We start from the raw sequence: 21,205 nt of genomic DNA, 5'->3' as shown, positions 1-21,205 counted from the left end.
CCCCTGTAATCACATTTTGACTTTCTGTCTCTTTGAATTTATCTATTCTGTGTATTTCATATAACTGTAATGATACTTATTTGTCTCTTTCTGGTTGGCTTATTTCACTTAGCAGAATGTTTCCATTGTTCATCTATGTTGCGGCATTTATCAGAATGCTCTTCCTTTTTATAGGTGAATAATATTCCACCGTGTGCATAAATCACATTTTGTTTATTCATCTTCTAATGGATGCTTGTGTTGTTTCCATTTTTTGGCTGTTATGAAAAATACTGCTATGAACATTAGTTTACAAATATCTCTTCCCTGCTTTCATGGTTTTTGGGGGGTTTTTTGTTGTTTTATATTCAGAAGTGAAATCCCTGGATCATGTGGTAGTTCAAGGTATACTTTTGTGAGTATTGTTTTCTGAATAGGTTCCCAGAATGGCTGCACCATTTTTACATCCTTGCCAGTAATGTATGTGTTCTGATTTCTCCCCTCCTCACCAACATTCGCTATTTTGTTTCTGTTTTGTTTTGGTTGTGATAGTAGTCATTCTAGTGGATGTGAAGTATCTCATTGTGGTTCTGATTTGCATTTTACTACTGATTAGTGATGCTGAGTATCTTTTCTTATAATTATTGCTCATCTCTATATCTTTTGGGGAGAACAGTCTATTGAAGTCCTTTGCCCATTAAAACAATTTTTTTAATATTTACTCATTTTTGAGAGACAGCACGTGGGTGGGGGAGGGGAAGAGAGAAAGGGAGAGACACAGAATCCGAAGCAGGCTCCAGGCTCTGTGCTGACAGCTCCAACTCATGGACTGTTAGGTCATGACCTGAGACAAAGTGGGACGCTTAACCGACTGAGCCCCCCTGGTGCCCCTGTCCAAATTTAAATTGGGTTATCTTTTTGCCGTTGAATTTGATTAAGGTGGGCCCCTAATCTCATATGATTGGAGATCTTTATATATTCTGGATATTAAATCCTTATCAGACATAGGATTTGCAAGTATTTTCTCCAGTTATGTAAACTGTCTTTTTACTTTCTTAGTGTCCATTAGTGCCCAAAGTTTTTAATTTTGATGAAGTCCAATTTATCTATTTTGTCTTTTGTTGTTCACACATTTGACATCATATTTAAGAATCTATTGCCAAATCCAAGATCATGAAGATGACATGAGGTTTTCTGGACTAGGAGACCAAGTCAACATTTGTTATGACTTTCAGATAGTACATTGGCTTAATTCCATGAATTATATGCACAATTTTGTGCTCTGTCTGGAGTTGTGGAGAAATCTCTGGATTAAAGACAATCAAGGGAACAGTCTGGCGTAATACGAACGACTGGCTGTTTGCTCTGGAGTTTTGTCTGCTGACGTCTCCCAGAGCATCACTTTGAGAGGTGGGCGTCCTGGCTCACCCTGTGGCAAGATCTGGAACATGGTAATTGAGTTTGGTAGTAGATCTATCACACTTGCGGGTCTTTTCTCTTTATGTGTGCTGAGTATTCATGAGCTTTAGTGGGTTTTAAGAAACACATTTAATACTTGGCCTTGTTTCTAAATGCAACACTGTATACCTCGTTTGGAATTATGCTTGGTGTTAATTGAAGGACTGAAGTCCAAGCCCAGTTTATAAATTGTGGTTTTTTTCATGAGGGAGATCAGATCATGATGCCTTAGGTAGGTATTAAAGAGGTGACCCTGGTGAAGAGGAAGAAAAAGCAGGGAGGGTTAATGGAGTAGAAAATAGAAACAAGGTTGCATTTCTGAAAAGACTGGGTCAAAAAGAGCCAGAAGATTGAAAGGTTGATGAAGAAAACTTGGTCAGGTATAAGCCTCTCCATCAAAGTACTCATTAAAATGTTGGCTTGGAGCCCAGAAAGGGAGCATGCACAGTCTTAAGGTAACAAAGTCCATAAATGCTCAAAACAAGGCTTGGGTCATGGTGAAGGTCGCTCTTACCAATATCCTTTATCCCCCGACTGCTCTGCAACCATTCTGGGTAAATGTGAGGCATTTGCACCGTCCATGTTCCTTTTCTTCAATGTCTCCTTCTCAGGAAATGGAAAGGCTTAAGTTATATTTAAGTCGGATTTATTTAGCTCCTCTGTGCTTTCATTTGATCAGCACTGAGAAACTTCTTTATGGAGGTGGAAGTTTAGTGCCTTTGGAAATCTGGCCTCTGCTTAGGACACCTTGGAGATCACTTCTGGAAGGAAGCTCTGAATGAGTGGCAGCAGGGGTTGGAAACCCTCTCTCTGACACGGAGTCACCCCGTTAGTTCACACAGCGGGTCACAACTCAAGGGAGGTGTTTCAGAAGGCTGGCTAATCAGAGAAGCTGTGTGGTTCTAAAACTACTTAAATTGCCTTCTTCATTATACAGCCAGTAGGACCCTTTCATCAGGTCAGAATCTGTCTCTGAATAGTGGTAAGACCCGGGAGGAAGTGCTTTAGCTGGGAAGGAAGGTAGAAACTTGCTCTTTCTTAGTTCCTGATCTCTGTGTTCATGATGGGTGATGGAAAAAGAAGCCTGGAGAGGGAGATGTGTTCTTACCAGTAGTCAACTTGGTTAACACTGCAGAAGTCAGTGGACCAACCTGATTAAGTTCATCATCTGCAGTAGCATAGAAGCGGGAAGCAACAGGGTTAAAGATGGATTTACCCCTGCATTGGAGGAAGGTGCAAAACGATCAACAGAGGTTATGCAGATACTTACTATGTGTTTGTGCACCTCCCAAATTCATGCGCTGAAGCCCTAGCCCCCAGTGTATTGGCATATGGAGGTTGGGCCTTTGGGAGGTGATTAAGTTTAGACAAAGTCATGAGGGTGGGGTCCCCATTATGGGATTAGTGTCCTTAGAAGAAGAGAAAGACACCAGAGCTCCCTGTCTCCCCACAATGGAGAGATAGCCATCTACAAGCCAGAAAGAGAATTTCATCAGAACCTGACCATGCCGACACCCTGATCTTACACTTCCAGTCTCCAGAAGTGTGAAAAATACATTTCTGCCGTTTAAGCTCAAGCTAAGTAAGATATAAACAATCCAGTCTGGCATCTGCTGAAATATGAGCCTGTCTCAGAGTGAGAATCCATGAGCCCCTGTCATGGAAATGTGATTTCTGATCACAGGGACTAAGGATGGCTGGAAAGAACTGGTTTGTCCTTCCCTTAGTTGTGTACTAGCTCTTTTCACTCTGAGCAAGCAGCTTCCCTAAGTCTGGTTTGTTTTCTTACCTGCAACAGAAGGAGGACAATCCCACCCATCTCATAGGCTTCTTAGGCTCAAGTGGGTTAACACATATAAACATTGAGTGTAGTTTCTAGACACATTAGGTGCTCAATAAATGTTGGTCGTATTGAATCGGTATTTATGGGTGATACAGAGAGTCTGGCTCTTTCTACCTCATGAGTCCGATCACACACCATTCTCTCCACTGCTTTCTGACCGTCAGCTCTGCTGGCTGTCTCAGGGTGTTTTTGTCTGTTTCAAATAAGCCATGTCTCTCCCACCTCAGGGCCTTTGCATATGATGTTTCCGCTGCCTTAAATATAACCACTCTCTTTGTCTAGTTAACTCACATTCATCCATTGGCTTTCAGCTCAACCATCACTTTTTTAGGAGACCCGCCTTGAATTCTGTGGCACTAGCTCTCCATCCCTGCCTTGCTGTAACCATGCTGACATACTTTTTCAAGTATTTTTGTGATGATTGGATTATTATTTTTCTTTTCCACCAGACTGTAAGTTTTATGTGAACTCACTGTGGCCTTAAACTCTGTAGGCACAAAAAACTACGGGCTGAAGAAACCCATGCTGTGTTTCAATGTAGCTCCTAGAGCACAGGGGTAGTAGCAGTTCCTCAGAGCTGAAAATGCTAAGTCAAACCTATAATGTCCAGGGTGGCAGCTAAGGAGGGGGGCTAAATGTACAATTCAACCTGATCCTAATGCATTTTTGAGAGGCTGAGGTCTAGGCAGTTTCATTTGACTTCTGAGAACTTAGGCAAGACTCACCAAAGTGGTGAGTGAGTTTACTCTACAATAGCCCCACTGAAGTGTCATGAATGGTTCATTTTTCATTTTAAAAAGCAGCTGTGTGCACTGAGGTCCGCGTTCTGCCATTGAAAGGCAAAACCACATCACTGGCAAATCACAGGCCCCCCTGTGGACAGCGCTCTTGGAGAATCAGTTGAAACTAGAAGCTAAAACAAAATGGATCATTTAAGCAGAAAAACCCATCTGAAGGAAACCCAAAGGACCATGCTTTGTTTTGTAACTGCTTCAGGGAATTCACATTTAATCAGAATTGAAGGCTACAGCATTTGCCATGAGAATTCTTGCATCTTATCTCAGTTTTAGTGATTTCTTTTTAATTAGTTGCTGCTCTGCAGAAATTCTAACGTGCTTCAAACAATTGGGAGACAAATAAAGCTGGGAGTTGCATTGCTTATGGCACAACTGTGTTTGCTTCCTTGTTTTGGGGCAATTTTGCTAGCAAGTGACCTGTAACCTACTTCTAAGGCTACCGGTAGATAATTATTTGGTAAATTTTCATACTTCAGTATGATACATACATACAGTTTATGGTACTAATTAGTTCTCCAACCAGTGTTCCCCAGGCAACGTCTGTAGTCCTGTCTCATCACATTTGTAATTCTTGCGACTTGGGAATCTCCTGTTTTCATTTAAAAGCTGAAAAGCTTAATTTTTGCCCCCCACATTCCTGTATTTTTATGTGTTGTCTGTCGTATGTACTTGCCTTGGCTTAGAATACTCTGTAATTTAAAACTGAGCAAAATGCTTGTCATCTTGAAGCAGTTTCTTTTATTGCAATCATGACAGTCTTAAAAGTAGTAAGATAACTTGAACAGACTTCAGGTTACTTCTTGAGAAGGGGGTGGAGGCGCAGTGGTGACACGTGAACGGTTTGGCATCAGGTGGTGGCACATTCAGATCGCATGCCTACATACTCAACTGGGCAAATTCCATCGTAGTCGGAGTCTAAACTGTTGATAAGGCCATCTGCCTTGCAGAACTGCCCCACCGATTTGTTGAGATCACAAGGTGGTTTTCCACACACATGCTTGATAAGCTCTACCAATGCTATGCAATAGGAATATTAGGGGCGGCTGGGGGCTCAGTCTGTTAGGTGTCTGACTTCGGCTCAGGTCATGATCTCATGGTTCTTGGGTTCAAGCCCTGCATCGGGTTCTGTGCTGACAGTTCAGAGCCTGGAGCCTATTTCAGATTCTCTGTCTCCCTCTCTTTGCCCCTTTCGCACTCGTGCTCTGTCTCTGTCTCAAAAATAAACAAACAATAAAAAAAATGTAAAAATATTATGTGCCACATATGTAGTTAAAAACAGATGAAATTAAAATTATTTAATTCAACATGTGTGCAATATTATTTCAACATTCATACAAATTGAAATAGGTCCTTTAAGAAAATTTTTAGTAGTCTTTTAAATTCATTTTATCAAAACATTTCACTTCAGGCTAGCCATATTTTAAATGTTCAACACCCAGATATGGCTAGGGGCACCTGTATTCGACCATGTAGCAGTGAATCATTAATAAATTCTCATTTCTATCTCCTCCCTCCTCCCCCCATTTTTTTTTTGAGAGAGAGAGGGTGAGAGAGAGGAGCAGGGTGAATTCCAGCAGGTTCCACACTGTCAGTGCAGAGAGCCTGACGAGGGGGTCAAGCTCACGAGCCATGACCTGACCCGAAGTCGGATGCTTAAGAGACTGAGCCCCCCAGGCACCCCTCTCCCTTTGTGTTTTAGAAGTATTGTTTACACTTGAGTTTTCCAGTCAGTTGAGTGGCTGATATGGAGAAGTTGGAATCTGTCTTTGAAATCCTGAAATGTATGTAGCTGTGAGAGGAATAACCATGAACAACACAGTGACTGTTAGAGTTGCTAGTGGTTTCTTAAATTTTAAGTGTCATAGGCAATATGGTTCTAATGGGGAAAAATTTATTCCATTTATTCCTTGACATTAAAAATGGGCATGCAAATCAAACAGTGCTATTAGATACCACTAAAAATAGCTTGGAAACAAAATCCATAGAATGTCTAGTTCGGTTGGTCTAATGTTTAGGTTTTTAGATCTTAAGAGGAGGTCCATGAGTGGACTTTGGGGGGACCTAAGGAATTTTAAATTATGCCCAGCTTATCAGTGTTATTTTTTATTAAAAAATCTTTCAACACTTAATTTTTGAGAGAGCACAAGTGGGGGAGAGGCAGGGAGAGGGAGACACAGTATCTGAAGCAGGTTCCAGGCTCTGAGCTGTCAGCACACTGCCCCATGCACAGCTTGAACTCACTGACCGTGAGATCATGACCTGAGATGAGGTCGGATGCTTAACTGACTGAGCCACTCAGGTGCCCCTCAGTGTTATTTATGTATATTTTCCTGTGTAGAGAATCCACAGCTTCTGTCAGATTCTTACATGGGCCAAGGAAATAAAGTGTCAGCAGCTCAGGCAGTAAAAAGTATGTTGGTTATAGAGGTCATTGTGTTTACACAGGAGCTAGGCTTTGACACCAGTGAGAACAGAAGTTGTAAATTGTCTCTTGTCACCATTACCCAGGAAAATCCCTCAACTCCACCAGCTGGGAAATGCCGGCACCACGAGGCACTTGGGAGCTCAGATTGATGAAAGAAATGGCAGATTCATGTCCCCTGGCTTATGCTCACTCCAGGGCATGTGAAATGTGTTTATTTTTTGGTTGAGGGCCCAGGGTTGAATGTGTCTGAATTAGCTGCCTATATGACAGCTACGTCTCCTGTGTGGCCATGGCATTAACGGCTGCGGAATAGGTGGTGGGTTCTGAATTCAAATCCCCATTTGTGTATTAAATGAGCCACATGTGTCTTCTCAAGCCTCTTGCTCATGGATAAAATGGTTTCTGATGTGTCTTCTAATTTCTTTTCGGAGTGAATTTGCTCAATTAGATTTGGAAACCTCCCGTCACATTGCAATTTATGACCAAATATATTTATCTGTGATTTTAAAAATAAGCTGTAATGGAAGGATCTAGAATTGGATCAGCCTTTTTTTTTCCCCCCCCCTGAGAGACAGACACAGCGTGAGCAAGCAGGGGAGGGTCAGAGAGAGAGGCAGACACAGAGTCTGACGCAGGCTCCAGGCTCTGAGCTGTCAGCACAGAGCCCGATGAGGGCTCAAACCCACAAACCGTGAGATCGTGACCTGAGCCGGAGTCGGACGCCTAACCAACTGAGCCACCCAGGCGCCCCATAGAATTGGATCAGCTTTTAAGTGGCACTGGCTGACTCCTCAATCTGGAGGCACGTGGGAAGCTCTGATGAGACACTTCTCTGCTTGACTCTGGTGTCAGATGACTGGACTGGAATTTTTGTTGTTGTGGCCATATACATGCCTCTGACCTTGAATGAAAACAGACAAGGGGATGAAAGCTCTTTCCCCACAGAAACCTGCACACTTTGATGTGTCTTGTAGCAGTGCTTATTGTCTGTGAGACACAAACTAGAAAGAAAGGGTGTGAGGTAAGAGCACTATAGATGTGCATCTTCTGGGAGTCGCGCATCTGGTTCTGTTGGCAGGTGGACTTGGGAGAATATTGGAAAATCAGGCCCCTAACAGTCCATCCTTTTGCAGAAACTTCTTTGGAGAGTTGATGAATGTAGCAGATGTAATTCCCTTTGCAATGCCTAATCCGGAAGAAGCAATGAAACAGACATCTAAGCACTTCAGTGTCTTACCTTCGTGAAGTTGTTCTGTTGCCGAGTGTGACTGACTCCTAGTTAGTCTCAAGATTTTAGCCCCAAAGAAGGCATTTTAGTTGGAGTAGGGTACAGTGGAGGAATCTGTGAGGGGCCTACCCACCTGGTCATTTCAATCAGATTTTTGGCCAGATCAGTGAGTAAACAGGTCTGACATCACGGCAAATGAAAATGACACCCTTCCAAATCCTATTTTTGGTTTCAGATAGGTATTGTAGCTGCAGTTGGTGTCAACAATACAACCAGGGAACAATTTATAGCAAATTCATTATTTATGACCCAGGGGGTTGTTGGATTCTAAAAGACACCAGTTTGAGAATCCACTCATTTTGGTGACTTATGTTATTCTGTGGAAATACCAGATAATGTGCAAAAATGGAAAGTTGAGTCTAGCCACTCTGAGGTGTTTTACTGGGAGGCAGTAATGGTTGCAATGGGGCAGAGATTTCATTGTAAACATGACCCTGTTGGTAAACTTGCTCCTACTTATTCTTGTCTACAGGTTGCGGCTTTCTGCAAGAGAGCAGTCAGGATGCAGGACTAAATGGTGAGTTTGACACCTTATTCTTCACGGACAGACCTTTGTTTCACATCTGTCTTCGGGTTCTGGGCAGAATGCAGGTATTGGATGATCTGAAAGACTCAAATAGTCCCAAGAAAGTAGATAACGTAATGGAAGAAAAAAAACACTGAAAAAGGCTTTCATTTTATCAGCACCACTGCAAAAAATGAGAAAGCACTTCAAAACATCTCAAATAGAAAATAATAATTTATTTTAACTTCATTTTACTTAATGTTTGTAACTAATCATGATTCCGTGAGCTTCCTTGTAAAACTCTGTCCCTTCGAATCTACAAAGCAAAGGTTTACTACAATGAGCACTTAAAATTCCACAAACCATCTCCATCCACAACTTTCCTGTACATGCAAATTCTTCCATCAGGCTGCAATATTTGCAAACATGCTTTAAACTTCCATAAAGCTGCATGATAGTTGGCTTTCTCTTAAAACCTTTACACACTCTTGGGAACTTTAACCGGAAAAATGTTTAAATGTGTATCCCAACTCTAAACACTGCTGGTTTGGTTATATATATTAAATCATTAACCACACAGTTGGATAGTTTTGAGTTGAAGCCTTGACCTAAATCATATATTAATGGTCACTCATATGAAACACAGCCAACAAAGTAACATGAAATAGGGTTCCCTTAAAAATACACACCGACGGTGGTATCTGTTTTCGGCAGGGAAAAAAAAGCGTGTTTAACTTTTTTGTATGAATATAGTTTAAACAAATTATTCTGTGAAAGTATGCTGAATAAAAGATCTTTCTGAAATTTAAACACTTTATGTAAAAGGTAGCAAGTAAAAAAGTACAATTGCTCTTTGAAAAAAGCTGTTTGTCAATATTGCCTTTGTTACAGGTGGCATTTTTCCACTTAAAATAGAGCTCGTTGCAGAGTGGGCCAATCTGGACTATAAACAGGATGACCGTCTTTCTCTTATATACAAAACCTTGCCGCATTGAACGAGGCAGGAATTTCTACCCCAATGGTAGTGTTTTCGTTTATGTACAAAACGAATTCGTGAAAATTATACAGTAGTCACGGACAGGAAGGAGTTGTACACCCTCGTGCCGTCGGGTGATTTCGTGCCGTGGGTTAAGAGTTCTTGGATCGTCATCCAATTGTCAAATATCTTTTTATTCCTCCTCTTCATCATCTTTTTGTGGCTCAGTTCCAGGATGTTCATCTCCTTCCTGTCGTCGGCCGCCTGCTGCTCCTTCAGGCAGTCGAGCCTGCTCTGCATCATGAACTCGCGCCTGCGCCGCTGCTCCTTGGCCTTCACCACGTGCTGCTTCCTCTCCTCTTTGCTCCAGTAGCGCCCCAGCTTGAGCTCGCTCACCGCGTCGTCGTCGGTGGTCATGCCGCTGCGCTCCTCGCGGATCTTGAGCGCGCGCTCCCGCAACAGCCGGTCACGCACAGGCCGCTTGGTGATGTAGCGCGTGCCGTCGCTGCGCACCTTGACCTTCCACTCCATCCTGGCCTCGGCCCCGCTGGCTGCCTGCAGGTCCTTGCACATGCTCACCAGGCTCATCTGGCTCTGCGCGTACTCCACGGCCGACTTCTGCTGGATCAGCTGCATGTAGCTCTGGTAGTGCTGCGCATGCGCCGGGATGTGGGCGTGTTTGTAGGGCGAGTGCGGGAAGGGCGGCAGGTAGGAGCCCCCCACCTTGAGGCTGCCGCTGTCGTCACTGGGCCTGCGCTCCCTGCTCTCGGGGCCCGGGCTGGGACCCCGCTCGCGAGCAGGAGGAGGGGGGCTGTAGCTGGTGCCGCCCAGCTCGGGGTCTTCGGTGATGGCCAGCAGGTTCCTTGGGGACGGGCCGCACGCTTCCGTGCTCCCCGCGGCCCCCTCGCTGCCGCCCTCGGCTGCCCTCCGCAAAGAGTTGTCCGGGGACGTCTCCAAGGTGAGTGGCGTGCTACGGCAGCTCTCCCCCGTGTTGTAGGCGCTCGAACTGTCCTTGTCGGATTTCTCAGGCAGCTCGGTGATGTCTGACAGCTCGTGCCGGCGGACATCGACGCTGGTGTTGTAGTTGCGGAAGCCGCTGTTGTGCAGCATCCACGACTCGCGGTACTGCTCCCGGAGCTGCTGCATCTTGTGCGCCCGCACGATGCTCAGGCACTCGAGCTCGATGCTGCGCAGCTCCTCGTTGAGCAGCTCCAGCTCCTTGTCCACACTCTCGGGGTCGCTCTTGCTGGCGTCCAGGGGGCTGCTGGCGTAGTACAGGCCGTAGGGGCTGCTGCCCTTGGCCTGGCACTTGAGCTCCAGGAGCTCCCGGAAGCGCTCGCACTCGTCTGCGGGGATGCCTAGGTAGTCGGCGTCAGCGCAGTCGGCCGACAGAAAGGACTCATTGCTGAACGGCAGGTCGCCGCTGCCCAGCGTGTCCTGGCTGCACGTGAGCTTCCTCTGGCCGGCCAGCGGGGTAGACGACGCGGTGGCGTCGTCGCCGTTGTTCTCTTGCTCTGAGCTCTCGTCGTTGCGCGTGCTCTCGTCTGTCCGTCCCACGCCGCTGTCCTTCTCGTGCTGGTTGGATAGGATGGTGGCAGTGTCTGTGGTTCCCCCGTCTTCTTCATGCTTCTTCTAGAATAAGAGCAAACAGCCATGGTGAGGGAGGCTCGGGCTGTGGTTACCAGGTTCCACCTTTCCTGTAGGACAACGGTTTCTGGGCAGGGCAGGCTTTGCCTTTGTAAGGCTGAGGGGCAGCGTATGGGGTCAGTACTAGTTCAAGGATCTGGCCAGACCTAAGCCGGCTAAACTCAATCATTCTCATCCTCACTTTTCCCACCTGAGAGCCGAGGGGAAGAATCCTCTCACCTCAGGCAATGATCCTAGCCATTTAAGGGCCCAGTGCATGGAGAACAGGAAGCCTGTAGGGCCTTATTAGGACTCTGACCGTGGAGGTGGCACAGAAGGGGGCTAAAGGGCTTGAAGCCGCTCAGGGAATTGCTTTTACTTTGAAAACACGACTTCATGTGTTCTGGCCTGTGTTGGAGCTGGCCCACGTGTTTTCCAAACAGCTAGCAAGTCAGCAGTACCTCCCGTTAGTGCTCAGCTTTAAAAGCCACACTGCACTCTCTGGGCCAGAAAGACTAGCGGCTTGCATTTTGTTTCTGTGCAAATAGACCAGCACTGCATTTTCTTGCCCGCTTCCAGCCCAGTGGGTTTCTGATGGTCTTTAGCATCAGTACACGTTTTCCCAGCACTCAGAGGGGTGTGGGCCCAGGGCCTTACCTGCTGCAGCATGCTGGCCGTGAACTGCATGGCCTGCTGGTGCTGCTCCTCCAGCATGTCCATGTGCAGGTGGTCCAGGAAGTCGTTTCGGTCATCCTCCATCCAGCCCTCGTCCAGCTGGGGAGAGGAAGCAGCAGCCCACACAGGCCTCAGAAACACGCCTTTCGTTTTCATTTTATTTGCTTTTTCAAAGCAAGGATGTTACCTTGGGGGAAGGCTCGCTCTCCATCAGAAAACTGGCCTCCATCACATGAAAGAGACCTCCCACCCTGCACTGTGTCTGGGCAAGTCTCTGGGGTTCACGGTGCTATTTTTGCAGGGGGACACCCATGGGTGTGGAGCCGGCCCCCGGTATTAGGGGGTCAGGGAGAGCCAGCCCTGGGCCTGCCTGCTGGCCCTGACAAGAGACTAGCTGCTGTGTGGACACAGGAAAGAGGCATGCTAACAAGCTGCCGGGGGCAAGGCCCATCCCTTGTTACTAGGCCCCTATCTTCCTGATTCGGACTCTTTAGGGGGCGGAGATGTTACAGCCCCGCACTGACGGTGGCCTGCTGTGTGTGCACCATCTGGGGCCACTGTGGTGCCCCCGAGGCAGAGTTTAGCAATTGCACTGGAGGCTACTTGGGTCCCAAAGGCAAACATATTGAGAAAAAGTGTTCTGACCAACCATTCCTTCAGTTTTTAAAATACAAACTATATTTTGTGTGTGACATGCACATCATGATTTAATATACATAAACATAGTGCAATGATTCCTCCAGTCAGCCTAATAATACAGCATTTCCTCACAGAGCTCATCCAAACTCTCGGCTGGGTCTCAGGAGCGATGCAGCGTTACCACAGCCATGGTATTTCAGGTTCCCTAGGCTCTGCCTAAGAATGGAGGTCCACACAGCGCATCTAGGCTGGAACACTGCTCAAGCTTTAGGAACTCAAACACCTTGACGGCTATGACCCTGGCTGTGTTTTCCATTCCATTACGTTTCCTTCTCTTTTCCTTCATTACATTCCTACGCTAATGAGCCTGCGGGGCCTGTGATCCAAATGGCAGGCTGCCTGGCAGCGCCCTCCTTAAATGCTTACAACATACAGTAGATTTTAGGTCACGTCAAGCAGGACTACTTTTTTCAGGGTACAGTGTACCTTCAAATTCAAACTCAATGCCTGGGCAGTGGTCTGCTGGGGCAATGGATTTGGGTTTTTGGTTTTAGAAATACAGACCCGGCTTCTTTGGCAGGAAGGTGACTCACCTGGAGTTCAGGCCTGGCAATCAGCAAAGAAAAGTTCTTGTTTTCTTCACTGGTTAGAAGAGCCACAGCCTCTTCACGGTTCTGTACCTCTATCCCATTAATCTTAAAAATAAATAAATAAATTTAAAAAACGTGAGACAGTGGAGGGGTGGACTATAGCATAATTAGGCCATCCAAAATCATCCCAGACTGTTCTGGGCTGCTGTGTATCACCCAGTCACAGCTGGAACACAGAACTTCCACAAAGCTTGCAAAGGATGCTCATTTTCAGAAGGAAAGGCCCTGCCTACGCGAGTCTATCCATCACCATGACAGGGGTACAAGGCTGCTAATGTGCAAGCTCCAGGAACAGAAGTCGCTGAGACTCCAGAAGGCAGACTGAGAGAAATCACCATGTTGTAAAGACGGAGCCTCTGAGCAATTTAATCAGACATCATACTCAGGCAGGAACCAAAAGGGAATGTGTGGACTCATTATTAGAGATAGCTTCAGAGACTATGGGAGAAAAAGCAGCAGCAGGTCTGATGTGACCATTATGGAAGTTGGAGGCAAACAAGGAGAGGGCATGATATACGGTGCTTTTGGGTGTCCACTGGGCACTTGAACCTTCTTATGCAGGACAGAAAGTCTAGTGAGAGGGACTCTGTCACAATTGGTATGGAGGTTTCAGTTCTAGGGTGGAAGACTCCGCCAGGGGGCACAGGGATGCTCCCACTGAGCATGAAGGTGACCGTGCCATCCAGCTCCTTATGCCAGTGAATCAAAAGGCAGTATAGGGGGTGACTGAACCCTGTTGCCAGTGGAGGCAGGTGGGGCCGTGTCCAGAACCCAGTATTCCATGCCCATGATAAACGCTAATGGAACCCAAACACTGGAGTGATGTGTCAGCGCATTTAGGAATCAAGGTCTGCGTTACTCCCCTGGGAAAGGGTCCTTAAGCAGCTGAGGGTCGGGTTGAAGTCTGAGGAAATGGAGAAGAAAGCAGTGGAAGAAGAAAATAAAAATTACTCATGGTGAGGTATGTAATGGCAGATATAAACATGGCGGATTAGAAATGAGAAGGTATGACTGGGAAGACACAGACACTAAGCCTGTGGCAAAGAATCTCAATTTCTGTGAGACTAAAAAAGATGGCCGCTGAAACAAGCCCATCTCATTTAGAGTCCCAGGAACACGTGGGCTCCTGGTAAAGAAACTATCCACCGAAGCCATTCTATGACTGTCACCTCATGGAATGTAAAAGGTTTCTCTGTTTTACTAAATTTGCCCAAAACGTTTCTATTTTCACGGCAAGACCAACCTTGACACATGTGGTCCAAAATTAATCCTTCAAAGAAATCTGAATCAAGAATCATTCTGCATTAAAAAAAAAAGGGGGGGGCGCTTGGGTGGCTCAGTCAGTTAAGCATGGGACTTTGGCTCAAGTCATGATCTCACAGTTTGTGAGTTTGAGCCCCACGTCTGGCTCTGTGCTGACAGCTCAGTCTGGAGCCTGCTTGAGATTGTCTCTCTCTCAAAAATAAAAACATTAAAAAAATTTTAAGTGAGAATAATTCTGGTTCACAAGTGGCCCAGATTATTGGCTTGGCTTGGGCCCCCTGCAGTGCGGTCTTTTCCCAAAGAGAATGAAAGGAAATGAGGTTCGCCTTCTGTAAAATGTTCGGCACTCTCTCCAGTCTGTCCTCCGTCTCCCCACTCCCTGCTGCACCTACTTTCTAGGGCCTGTGCGGCACTCATTCGTTTAGCTTGTCTGGCCTCACTAACCAGCATCTGAGTTGGTAATCCTGGTTCTCTGACCTTCTCTGCATTTTCAACCCTAAAGCTGTTGACATCACCCATTAAATGTGCTGTCCAGTGACAGGCAGCAGACAGGGCTGCTGGCTGGAAGCCGACCTACCTGGATAATGCGGTCTCCTTCGCGGATGCGCCCATCCTTGGCCGCGATGCTGTTAGGGTCAATCTGAAACACACAGTGGACATGTCAGCACAGAGTAGATAACGGAGACATGTATAGAAATAAAGATGACTTAGTGTCATGCACGGAGAGACCAGCATGGGTCACTCTGTTTTCCTGGGTGTGCTCGCGGACCCTTGCCCTGTGTCCCTGTGATACGGCAGTGTGTGCAGATGCTGGTGAGGTCAGGGAGGGAGATGCACAGCTGGCTGTGGTTACAGTCACACTAATGAAAACCACAGTGTGATGCCAAGCAGGCTCCAGGGTGCCCTGTACTAGGTTCAACAGCAGCCACTGCCTGGATTATTTTACTAAATGCTTCCATTTTGGAAAATAACTTTAAAAATGAAATATAATTGAGACAAGTGGGATCAAGTATGGGAAAAATCCCTCCAAATGCAGTCAGGGTGGACCTTCTTAAGCTTTGTGGACAAGGTGCATCCAGAGGAATAATTATTAAGTCTGGTCAACACATCACTTTGTTCTCACAGAGAAAGGGGTTATTTTCTCACTCAGCTGAGTTTCTGGGCTGGCACGGATGGGAGTATCTGGTCAAGCGTCCACATTGACAGCAGCGGCTTTGTGCTGTCTTCTCTAATAAGATCAATATAGCTTCCATCTATGTACTTTGAAGATGCATTTAACTTACATGAATTCAACTATATACACATTCAGCCAAAAGGAAAAAAAAAGAAAAAGACTTTAAAAAGTGTAAATGATTCCATCCACCATCCCATTCACTGAACACGAGAAGGGAAATGTGAATCTGTTCTTCCCCCAGGGGGCTGAACACACAAAACCATGTAAACAGCTCCATTTTATGGCCGATTTGCAGGCTTCTCCAGGGTAATTTTGCCTTATGTGCTGACATTTGAACTTCACCCCCATGTAGGGATGTACCTCCGCAGGCTGTGTGATGAAGGGGAGAAAGACATTTGCGTCCCTCCAAAGACTTCTCAATGAGTCAGAGGTAAGGCTGCTTAATATATAATACACACACAAAAAAACCCTCCTCTGGTCTTGAGATGATGGTTAGAAACACTGAGGCTTCATACCTCACTTATATAAATCCCAATGTCGTCTTCGTCATCTGTCCGGTAGCACACCGTGAGGCCCAGCTTGTCCTGGCTGTTGATTCTGTAGAGATCCACTTCCTAGACAAAGAAAGGGTGTTTCCAGTGAGCCTGCAGAAGGCAGGGGGAGCTGGGAGGAGGCAAAGGCTTTAAAACTATTTTGTTTCAATGATGAACTGGAGTTCTTTGTATTTGACTGTGTAGAGCGGTTAACTTACTAAACAAAAAGTGATTATGGACACAGGATCAATGCCCACGGCATTTCTGACCTTTCTTCAGTCAATATAAAGTCATTTTGAAGATAGTTATTTTATTGATCCCCAAAAGAGAAATTACCTATATTTCACTCAGTGTCAAGACTTCTGGGGTTGGGCTTTTAAAAAGCATTTTTTCAGTGTCTGCCACAAACGAGAATATTTCCACGGCCCAAACCATCCAGCCATTTCAGTACAAATGTTTCCAATGTGTTCGGCTAGATTATTTCACGTTGCATTCCCTCAATATTCACAGTAATAGAACTTGCAAACAGATTACACATAAATTGATCCAAGAAAGGAGGGTAACGTGATAGCGCGCAATTAATGCTTTCCACAACAGCTGTGATATTTACAGTCGAGAAATTAGTTTCAGCCGCTATTACCGCAAATTAAATAAGATAAAAGCAAAGTGAGCCCAAATGTGAGACACATGAGCACAGGGAATGCTGCTGTATTTGCCAGTTAGTCTGTGCCTCAGAATGAAGTTAGAACTTTGAAAATAGTTGGAGCCATGGGACAAAGTTGGGTGTTTTCTTCAAGGACTAACAGGCCATGTTGCCCTCTCTACCACACTGCCAACTACCCCTCTGGGATGGTGCAGCAGTGGCCCCAGCCTGTTTGAAGGGCTGCCTGGTAAGAAGGTCTCTACCAGGTCTCCTGGCTCGGTTTTTACTGTGAACTGCTCGCCACCCAGGTGGCTGGAGGCACTCGGAGAATGGTGCTTCGAAACCACGGTCTCCGGGCGCCACTTCCTCTCTCTGTACTGTCCCTGGAGGGTGGTAAGGATGCAGTTGTTTTTGTGGGAGAGCTCAAAGCAGTTCTGTAACAGATACCTCCTTAACCCTCTCCTGTGAAAGGCAGGGTACCCAATACCGTGGCCATTTTCAAGGCGGAAGGACAGCAGTTGCAAATGTCCTGGGCCAGTAATGCCAAAGCCCTGTTTGCAAGGACAAGAGAGGTGCGCCGAGTATGGCCAGGTGTGAGGCCAGATTAGGTGGGACCCCATAGGCCAGCGTGAGGAGCTCTGATCTTATTTCGGCATCGCGGGAAGCCATGAACAAGTTTTACATGAGGACTGCCCCCATCTGACAGACTACTTTCAGCAGTCTTTCTGGCTGATCCATCGAGTGCAATGTAGTGGTGAAGACAGGCAGACCTGTGTTCAAATCTCCAGTCTACCTCTTTCTAGCATCTGTCACGTACTTGTTGCTCTGTCTAAGCCTCACTCGGAAATACCATCCTGCTGCTTTAGGCAAGGTCAGGACTCAGGGAGCTTAAGGCATGCAGAGCTCTGAGCACAGTGCTGGCCTACAGAAAGCCAGTAGGAAACGGGAGTATAATGACTGCAGGGATGCTGCCTGGCCTGAAGTCCCAGAACTTGCTGGTGGCAGAGTGGGTTGTTTCCCACGTCCCTCCCCCTCAATAAGATGACTTTATTTCCTAAACATTGATATGTTAAATTCAATGACTTCCTACTTATAGCATTAGCAATATGGCCAATTTTCATTAAATGAAATCCCATTAATTTCTGATACTTTAGTTGACTTGCATGGAAATTTCTCATGTTTTGAGAACTGGACTAAATATAATAACGAAGTAGGAGCTTAAGGGTCATTGTTTAACTACACAAGCCAATTCTTTCCAAGCACTTTGGAGTAGCCAATCCGCATACCTCAAATATAGTGTTAGTCACACATCCTCCTCTTACGTTGCAAACACATGCCCACATTCTGTCTCAGGTTACCCTGCATTTGGGTCTGGGTAAGAGGAAAGACTCTGTTTTGGCCCTTCTCACGGTTAGTGCAAATCAGCGGAATTTCAGGATGATTTGTTTGGGTCTCACTGCACAACTGTAGCCAAATGCTGCCACAGAGCCCTGTGCTCTCTCTCATGGTGGAAGCCAGATGGTTCTGGAACAGGTCCCTGTGCAACTACAGCAGAGAGAGAGAACTGGAAAGGTTGTAGGAAGAAAAAAAAAAGAGACACAATAAATGTGATATTCCTTTTACCAGAATTTAAAATGTGAAGACGAGTTACAGCTTTTTCCAAAGAATTGGCCACCAAGGTGAGTATCTAAGCATAAAAGCTATCAGAGTGCCACTGGGCTTTATCCCAGTACTCAGCGTGCCCTTCCAGGTGTGGCTGTGAGGAAGTCAGTGCAGACATTGAGGAAGTGTTTAGGAACTACTACAGCTTTTGGACATTGCCATAGTGTCCAAGAATCAGATTTGCAGGCTTGTCTCACTGACCAAATTGTCTATCGATTCAAGTACTCTGGTCTCCAGTGGCAAGCAGTATATGGGGTGAGCTCTATAGTCGCACATGGTAGGACCACATATTCACCAGTAACACACTGAAAATTAAACCAACTGGTCGACCTGGTCATCATAGATTTTCAGTAGAGACAGCTTGAAAAGCATGGCTCTGAGGGCTCCATTTTGAGAACCCAGGACAGTGAAAAGTCTGGAAATCATGTCTTAGAAAAGCACAGCATAATGTACTAGGGTTATTCAAGTCGGAAGAAGGAAGATCTTAAGGAACGTGATAGCTGAAGGTCTGCTATGTAAAAAAGGATTACCTTTATCTGGCCTAGGTCCCAAAATGTAGAGTGTGCTAACTTAAGGGCTAAGTAAATTATTTCAATAAAAACCTAAGTTGAAAATCATTTCTACATGTTTTTTTGGTAAGTATTTTGATTGACAGATACTTGGAAAACTATGGAGCTATAAACGTGGACCTTAGTTCATACTGAGCACTTTTCCTCTTGTGAATCTGCCAGTTCCTTTCAAGGAATGTTGTGAACCAGGGAGAAAACTTTCTTAGAACAAAATGTCAGGCTGGAAATGAATATATTCTTAAGGGTTAGTTGCTTTAAAAGAGTTTTCCCTGAATTCCTGATAACTGAATCAAAGATACCATGCTATGTGTGCTCTCCTGGAATACAGTTTATATTCTGTCATTAACTGCACATGTGATTAGCAAGTTAGTAACAGATTTCCACTAAATACTGTTGGAAACTACAATACATGACGGTCAAACATTCCCACGTTTTTGCCTGGGAGACAAGAGGTCCTTATTACCTGCTCTATTCCCATTGCATTTAGCTTTTAAATCCCATTGCACATCCTCCCAGGGCGGACTGTCAGGGCGTCGGTCACATTCTCACTCTGGCCACATTTGACATAACTACCACAAAAGCCAAATTGCATCCTTGACATGGATATGAAGTTGGCTCTAGCATGACGCCCACACCACGTGGTAGGACAGAGCGTGGGAGCCAGCTCTCCTCTGGAACACCTGCCCTGAGAATGTTAAAGCTTCGCTCTCCCCTCGCCCCCAAATCCCACTTGGCTGTGACGCAGACTTTAGGACTCGCTTTCTAGAAGAGACTCACGAGTGGGAGTGCAATTCTGGCTTAAGACTAGTCCTTTGGGAACAGCGGTCTTAGAAATGGTCAGGTTGAAAAAAGGATGAGTGTCAGTGGATGAACAATGCTGATACTACATTTCAAGCAATACTAAAGGAAAGAGTGTTCTGGAGATTACTCCACATATGTACTTGCCCTTGCTATCAGATCGGATGGCTTGGGCTATGTTTCCCTGTTTTGGCTGCGTCTTCTGAGAAGCTCTAAACAAAAGCCAGGGAAGTTTTGTTAAGAAGGCATATGTGTAACTTAGCTATGCTCACTCAATTTCCAAGGGATGGTTCAACATCATAAAGAAGAGCCTGGCTGCTAATAGTTAAGCAAAGGGTGAACCATTAAAAGGTGTTCAGAAGCTTTTGAAAAACCATATAGTAAGAATGGCTTCCACTACTGTCTTGGCTCTCTATAAATCTGAGTTTTATCTTGGTTGCTGATAAATAAGATTACAGTAAGGCAAGAGTAGCCAAATAATGAATTCTGCAGTAAAAAAAAAAAAAGTGTCTAGCCAAATATTCTGTGCACAGTAGGCACTCAAAATTGAATGAAAGAGCTTGAGACTTGAAGGCAGAAAAAACTCCAAATGAAACGCAATCCTGGCTCTGCCCTTCACAAGCTGGGCTGTCTTGGGACAGTCACCTCACTTCTCTCAAACTTTTCAGCTATTCTACAATTTCATAACCAGATATGGTATTTGGGGGCTTAGCAGACAGTTCTCGAAGCTCACTGGGTGGTTTGTAAATTCTCAACATTGCATTTGGACTCCAAGCTAAAGGCACAGCCTTACGCAACGGAGCACATCACTGAAAGCTTAGAGGCTATCAATACGTATCTGTCTGTGATGATGGAGAGAAGATTTCAAAGAAGACCATTAATCAAACTGGTATGAATAATGTATTAGCATTATCTGGATTACAGTTCCCCCACCACCGGTGTCCTGTTGCTTACTGGTCTAGATGGACTGTTGGATAAAAATGAACTGCTAAGCCTGACATTTCAGATGAAATTGAAACGATAGCCCAATTAAGAGAATTAATGGGGCCATTCCACCTGGGTGATTCAAGCTTTCTGTTTCACCGTCAGCCACTTTAATCAGAGGGGATCCCAAAGACTAATTTCACTGGCTTATTCCACTCTGGGCAGATGGGTCAGTGAAGCCTAACTCTACCTTATCGGTTCAGAACTGCTGTGCATATTTCTTTAAATTATCTCAACCCTTTCTGTGTCTGTGCATGGGGCGAAATGCAACACAGACGTGTCTCTAAAGGGGATGCACGTCCCTTCACGAACCTTCACTTGAGATAGGCTAACAAGGCATTTGTTCCTTCACTCCGCAAATGTTCACACGGTACCTACTGTGTGCCAAGCGCTATCTAGAGATGAGGAGTGTAGGTGCGAACGAGTTGGACAACAGCCCAGCTCTCATGGGACTTGTATTCTAGTGGGGATGCCAGACAGCCAGCGGGAGAAGGCTCTGGTGGGGTAGGGAGGCTTTAGACAGAGGGGTCAGGAAGCTTCCTGGGAGGTGACATGTGGACAAAAGACCATGCTGGATTGGACCATGCTAGGATCTAGGCAAGTGCTATTTGGACTGAGAGAGCAGGCAGAAGGTTCTGGTGTGTAGACAGTAGTCTAAAGAATGGTAAAGTGCTGACTATACTAACAGGGTGAGGAGGCTGACTCAGGGAGGGCAGGG

The 21,205-nt window shown here is 45.6% G+C and overlaps 1 protein-coding gene and 1 long non-coding RNA gene across 3 annotated transcripts in view; one reads left to right on the top strand and one right to left on the bottom strand.

The window, feature by feature from the left end:
• Positions 1 to 21,205, top strand: part of LOC115274823 — a 58,568-nt gene that overhangs the window by 36,125 nt on the left and 1,238 nt on the right. Inside the window, exons 2-3 of the long non-coding RNA XR_003901275.1 lie at positions 8,263 to 8,307; positions 15,651 to 15,728. This is a non-coding gene — a long non-coding RNA (uncharacterized LOC115274823). The remainder of the gene's footprint in view (positions 1 to 8,262; positions 8,308 to 15,650; positions 15,729 to 21,205) is intronic.
• Positions 8,512 to 21,205, bottom strand: part of PDZRN3 (PDZ domain containing ring finger 3) — a 237,373-nt gene continuing 224,679 nt past the window's right edge. For both annotated transcript variants that reach the window (XM_029918283.1, XM_029918282.1), the window contains 5 exons: positions 15,814 to 15,912; positions 14,702 to 14,764; positions 12,805 to 12,906; positions 11,555 to 11,671; positions 8,512 to 10,903 (listed from right to left, as the gene is read on the bottom strand). In XM_029918283.1, coding sequence (XP_029774143.1) covers positions 9,356 to 10,903; positions 11,555 to 11,671; positions 12,805 to 12,906; positions 14,702 to 14,764; positions 15,814 to 15,912 — 1,929 coding nt within the window. In that variant the 3' untranslated portion in view covers positions 8,512 to 9,355. The remainder of the gene's footprint in view (positions 10,904 to 11,554; positions 11,672 to 12,804; positions 12,907 to 14,701; positions 14,765 to 15,813; positions 15,913 to 21,205) is intronic.

The sequence above is a fragment of the Suricata suricatta genome, chromosome 12 (genome assembly GCF_006229205.1).
Source record: "Suricata suricatta isolate VVHF042 chromosome 12, meerkat_22Aug2017_6uvM2_HiC, whole genome shotgun sequence".
Taxonomy (NCBI): Eukaryota; Metazoa; Chordata; class Mammalia; order Carnivora; family Herpestidae; genus Suricata; species Suricata suricatta.
This window is presented reverse-complemented; position numbering and strand designations above follow the sequence as displayed.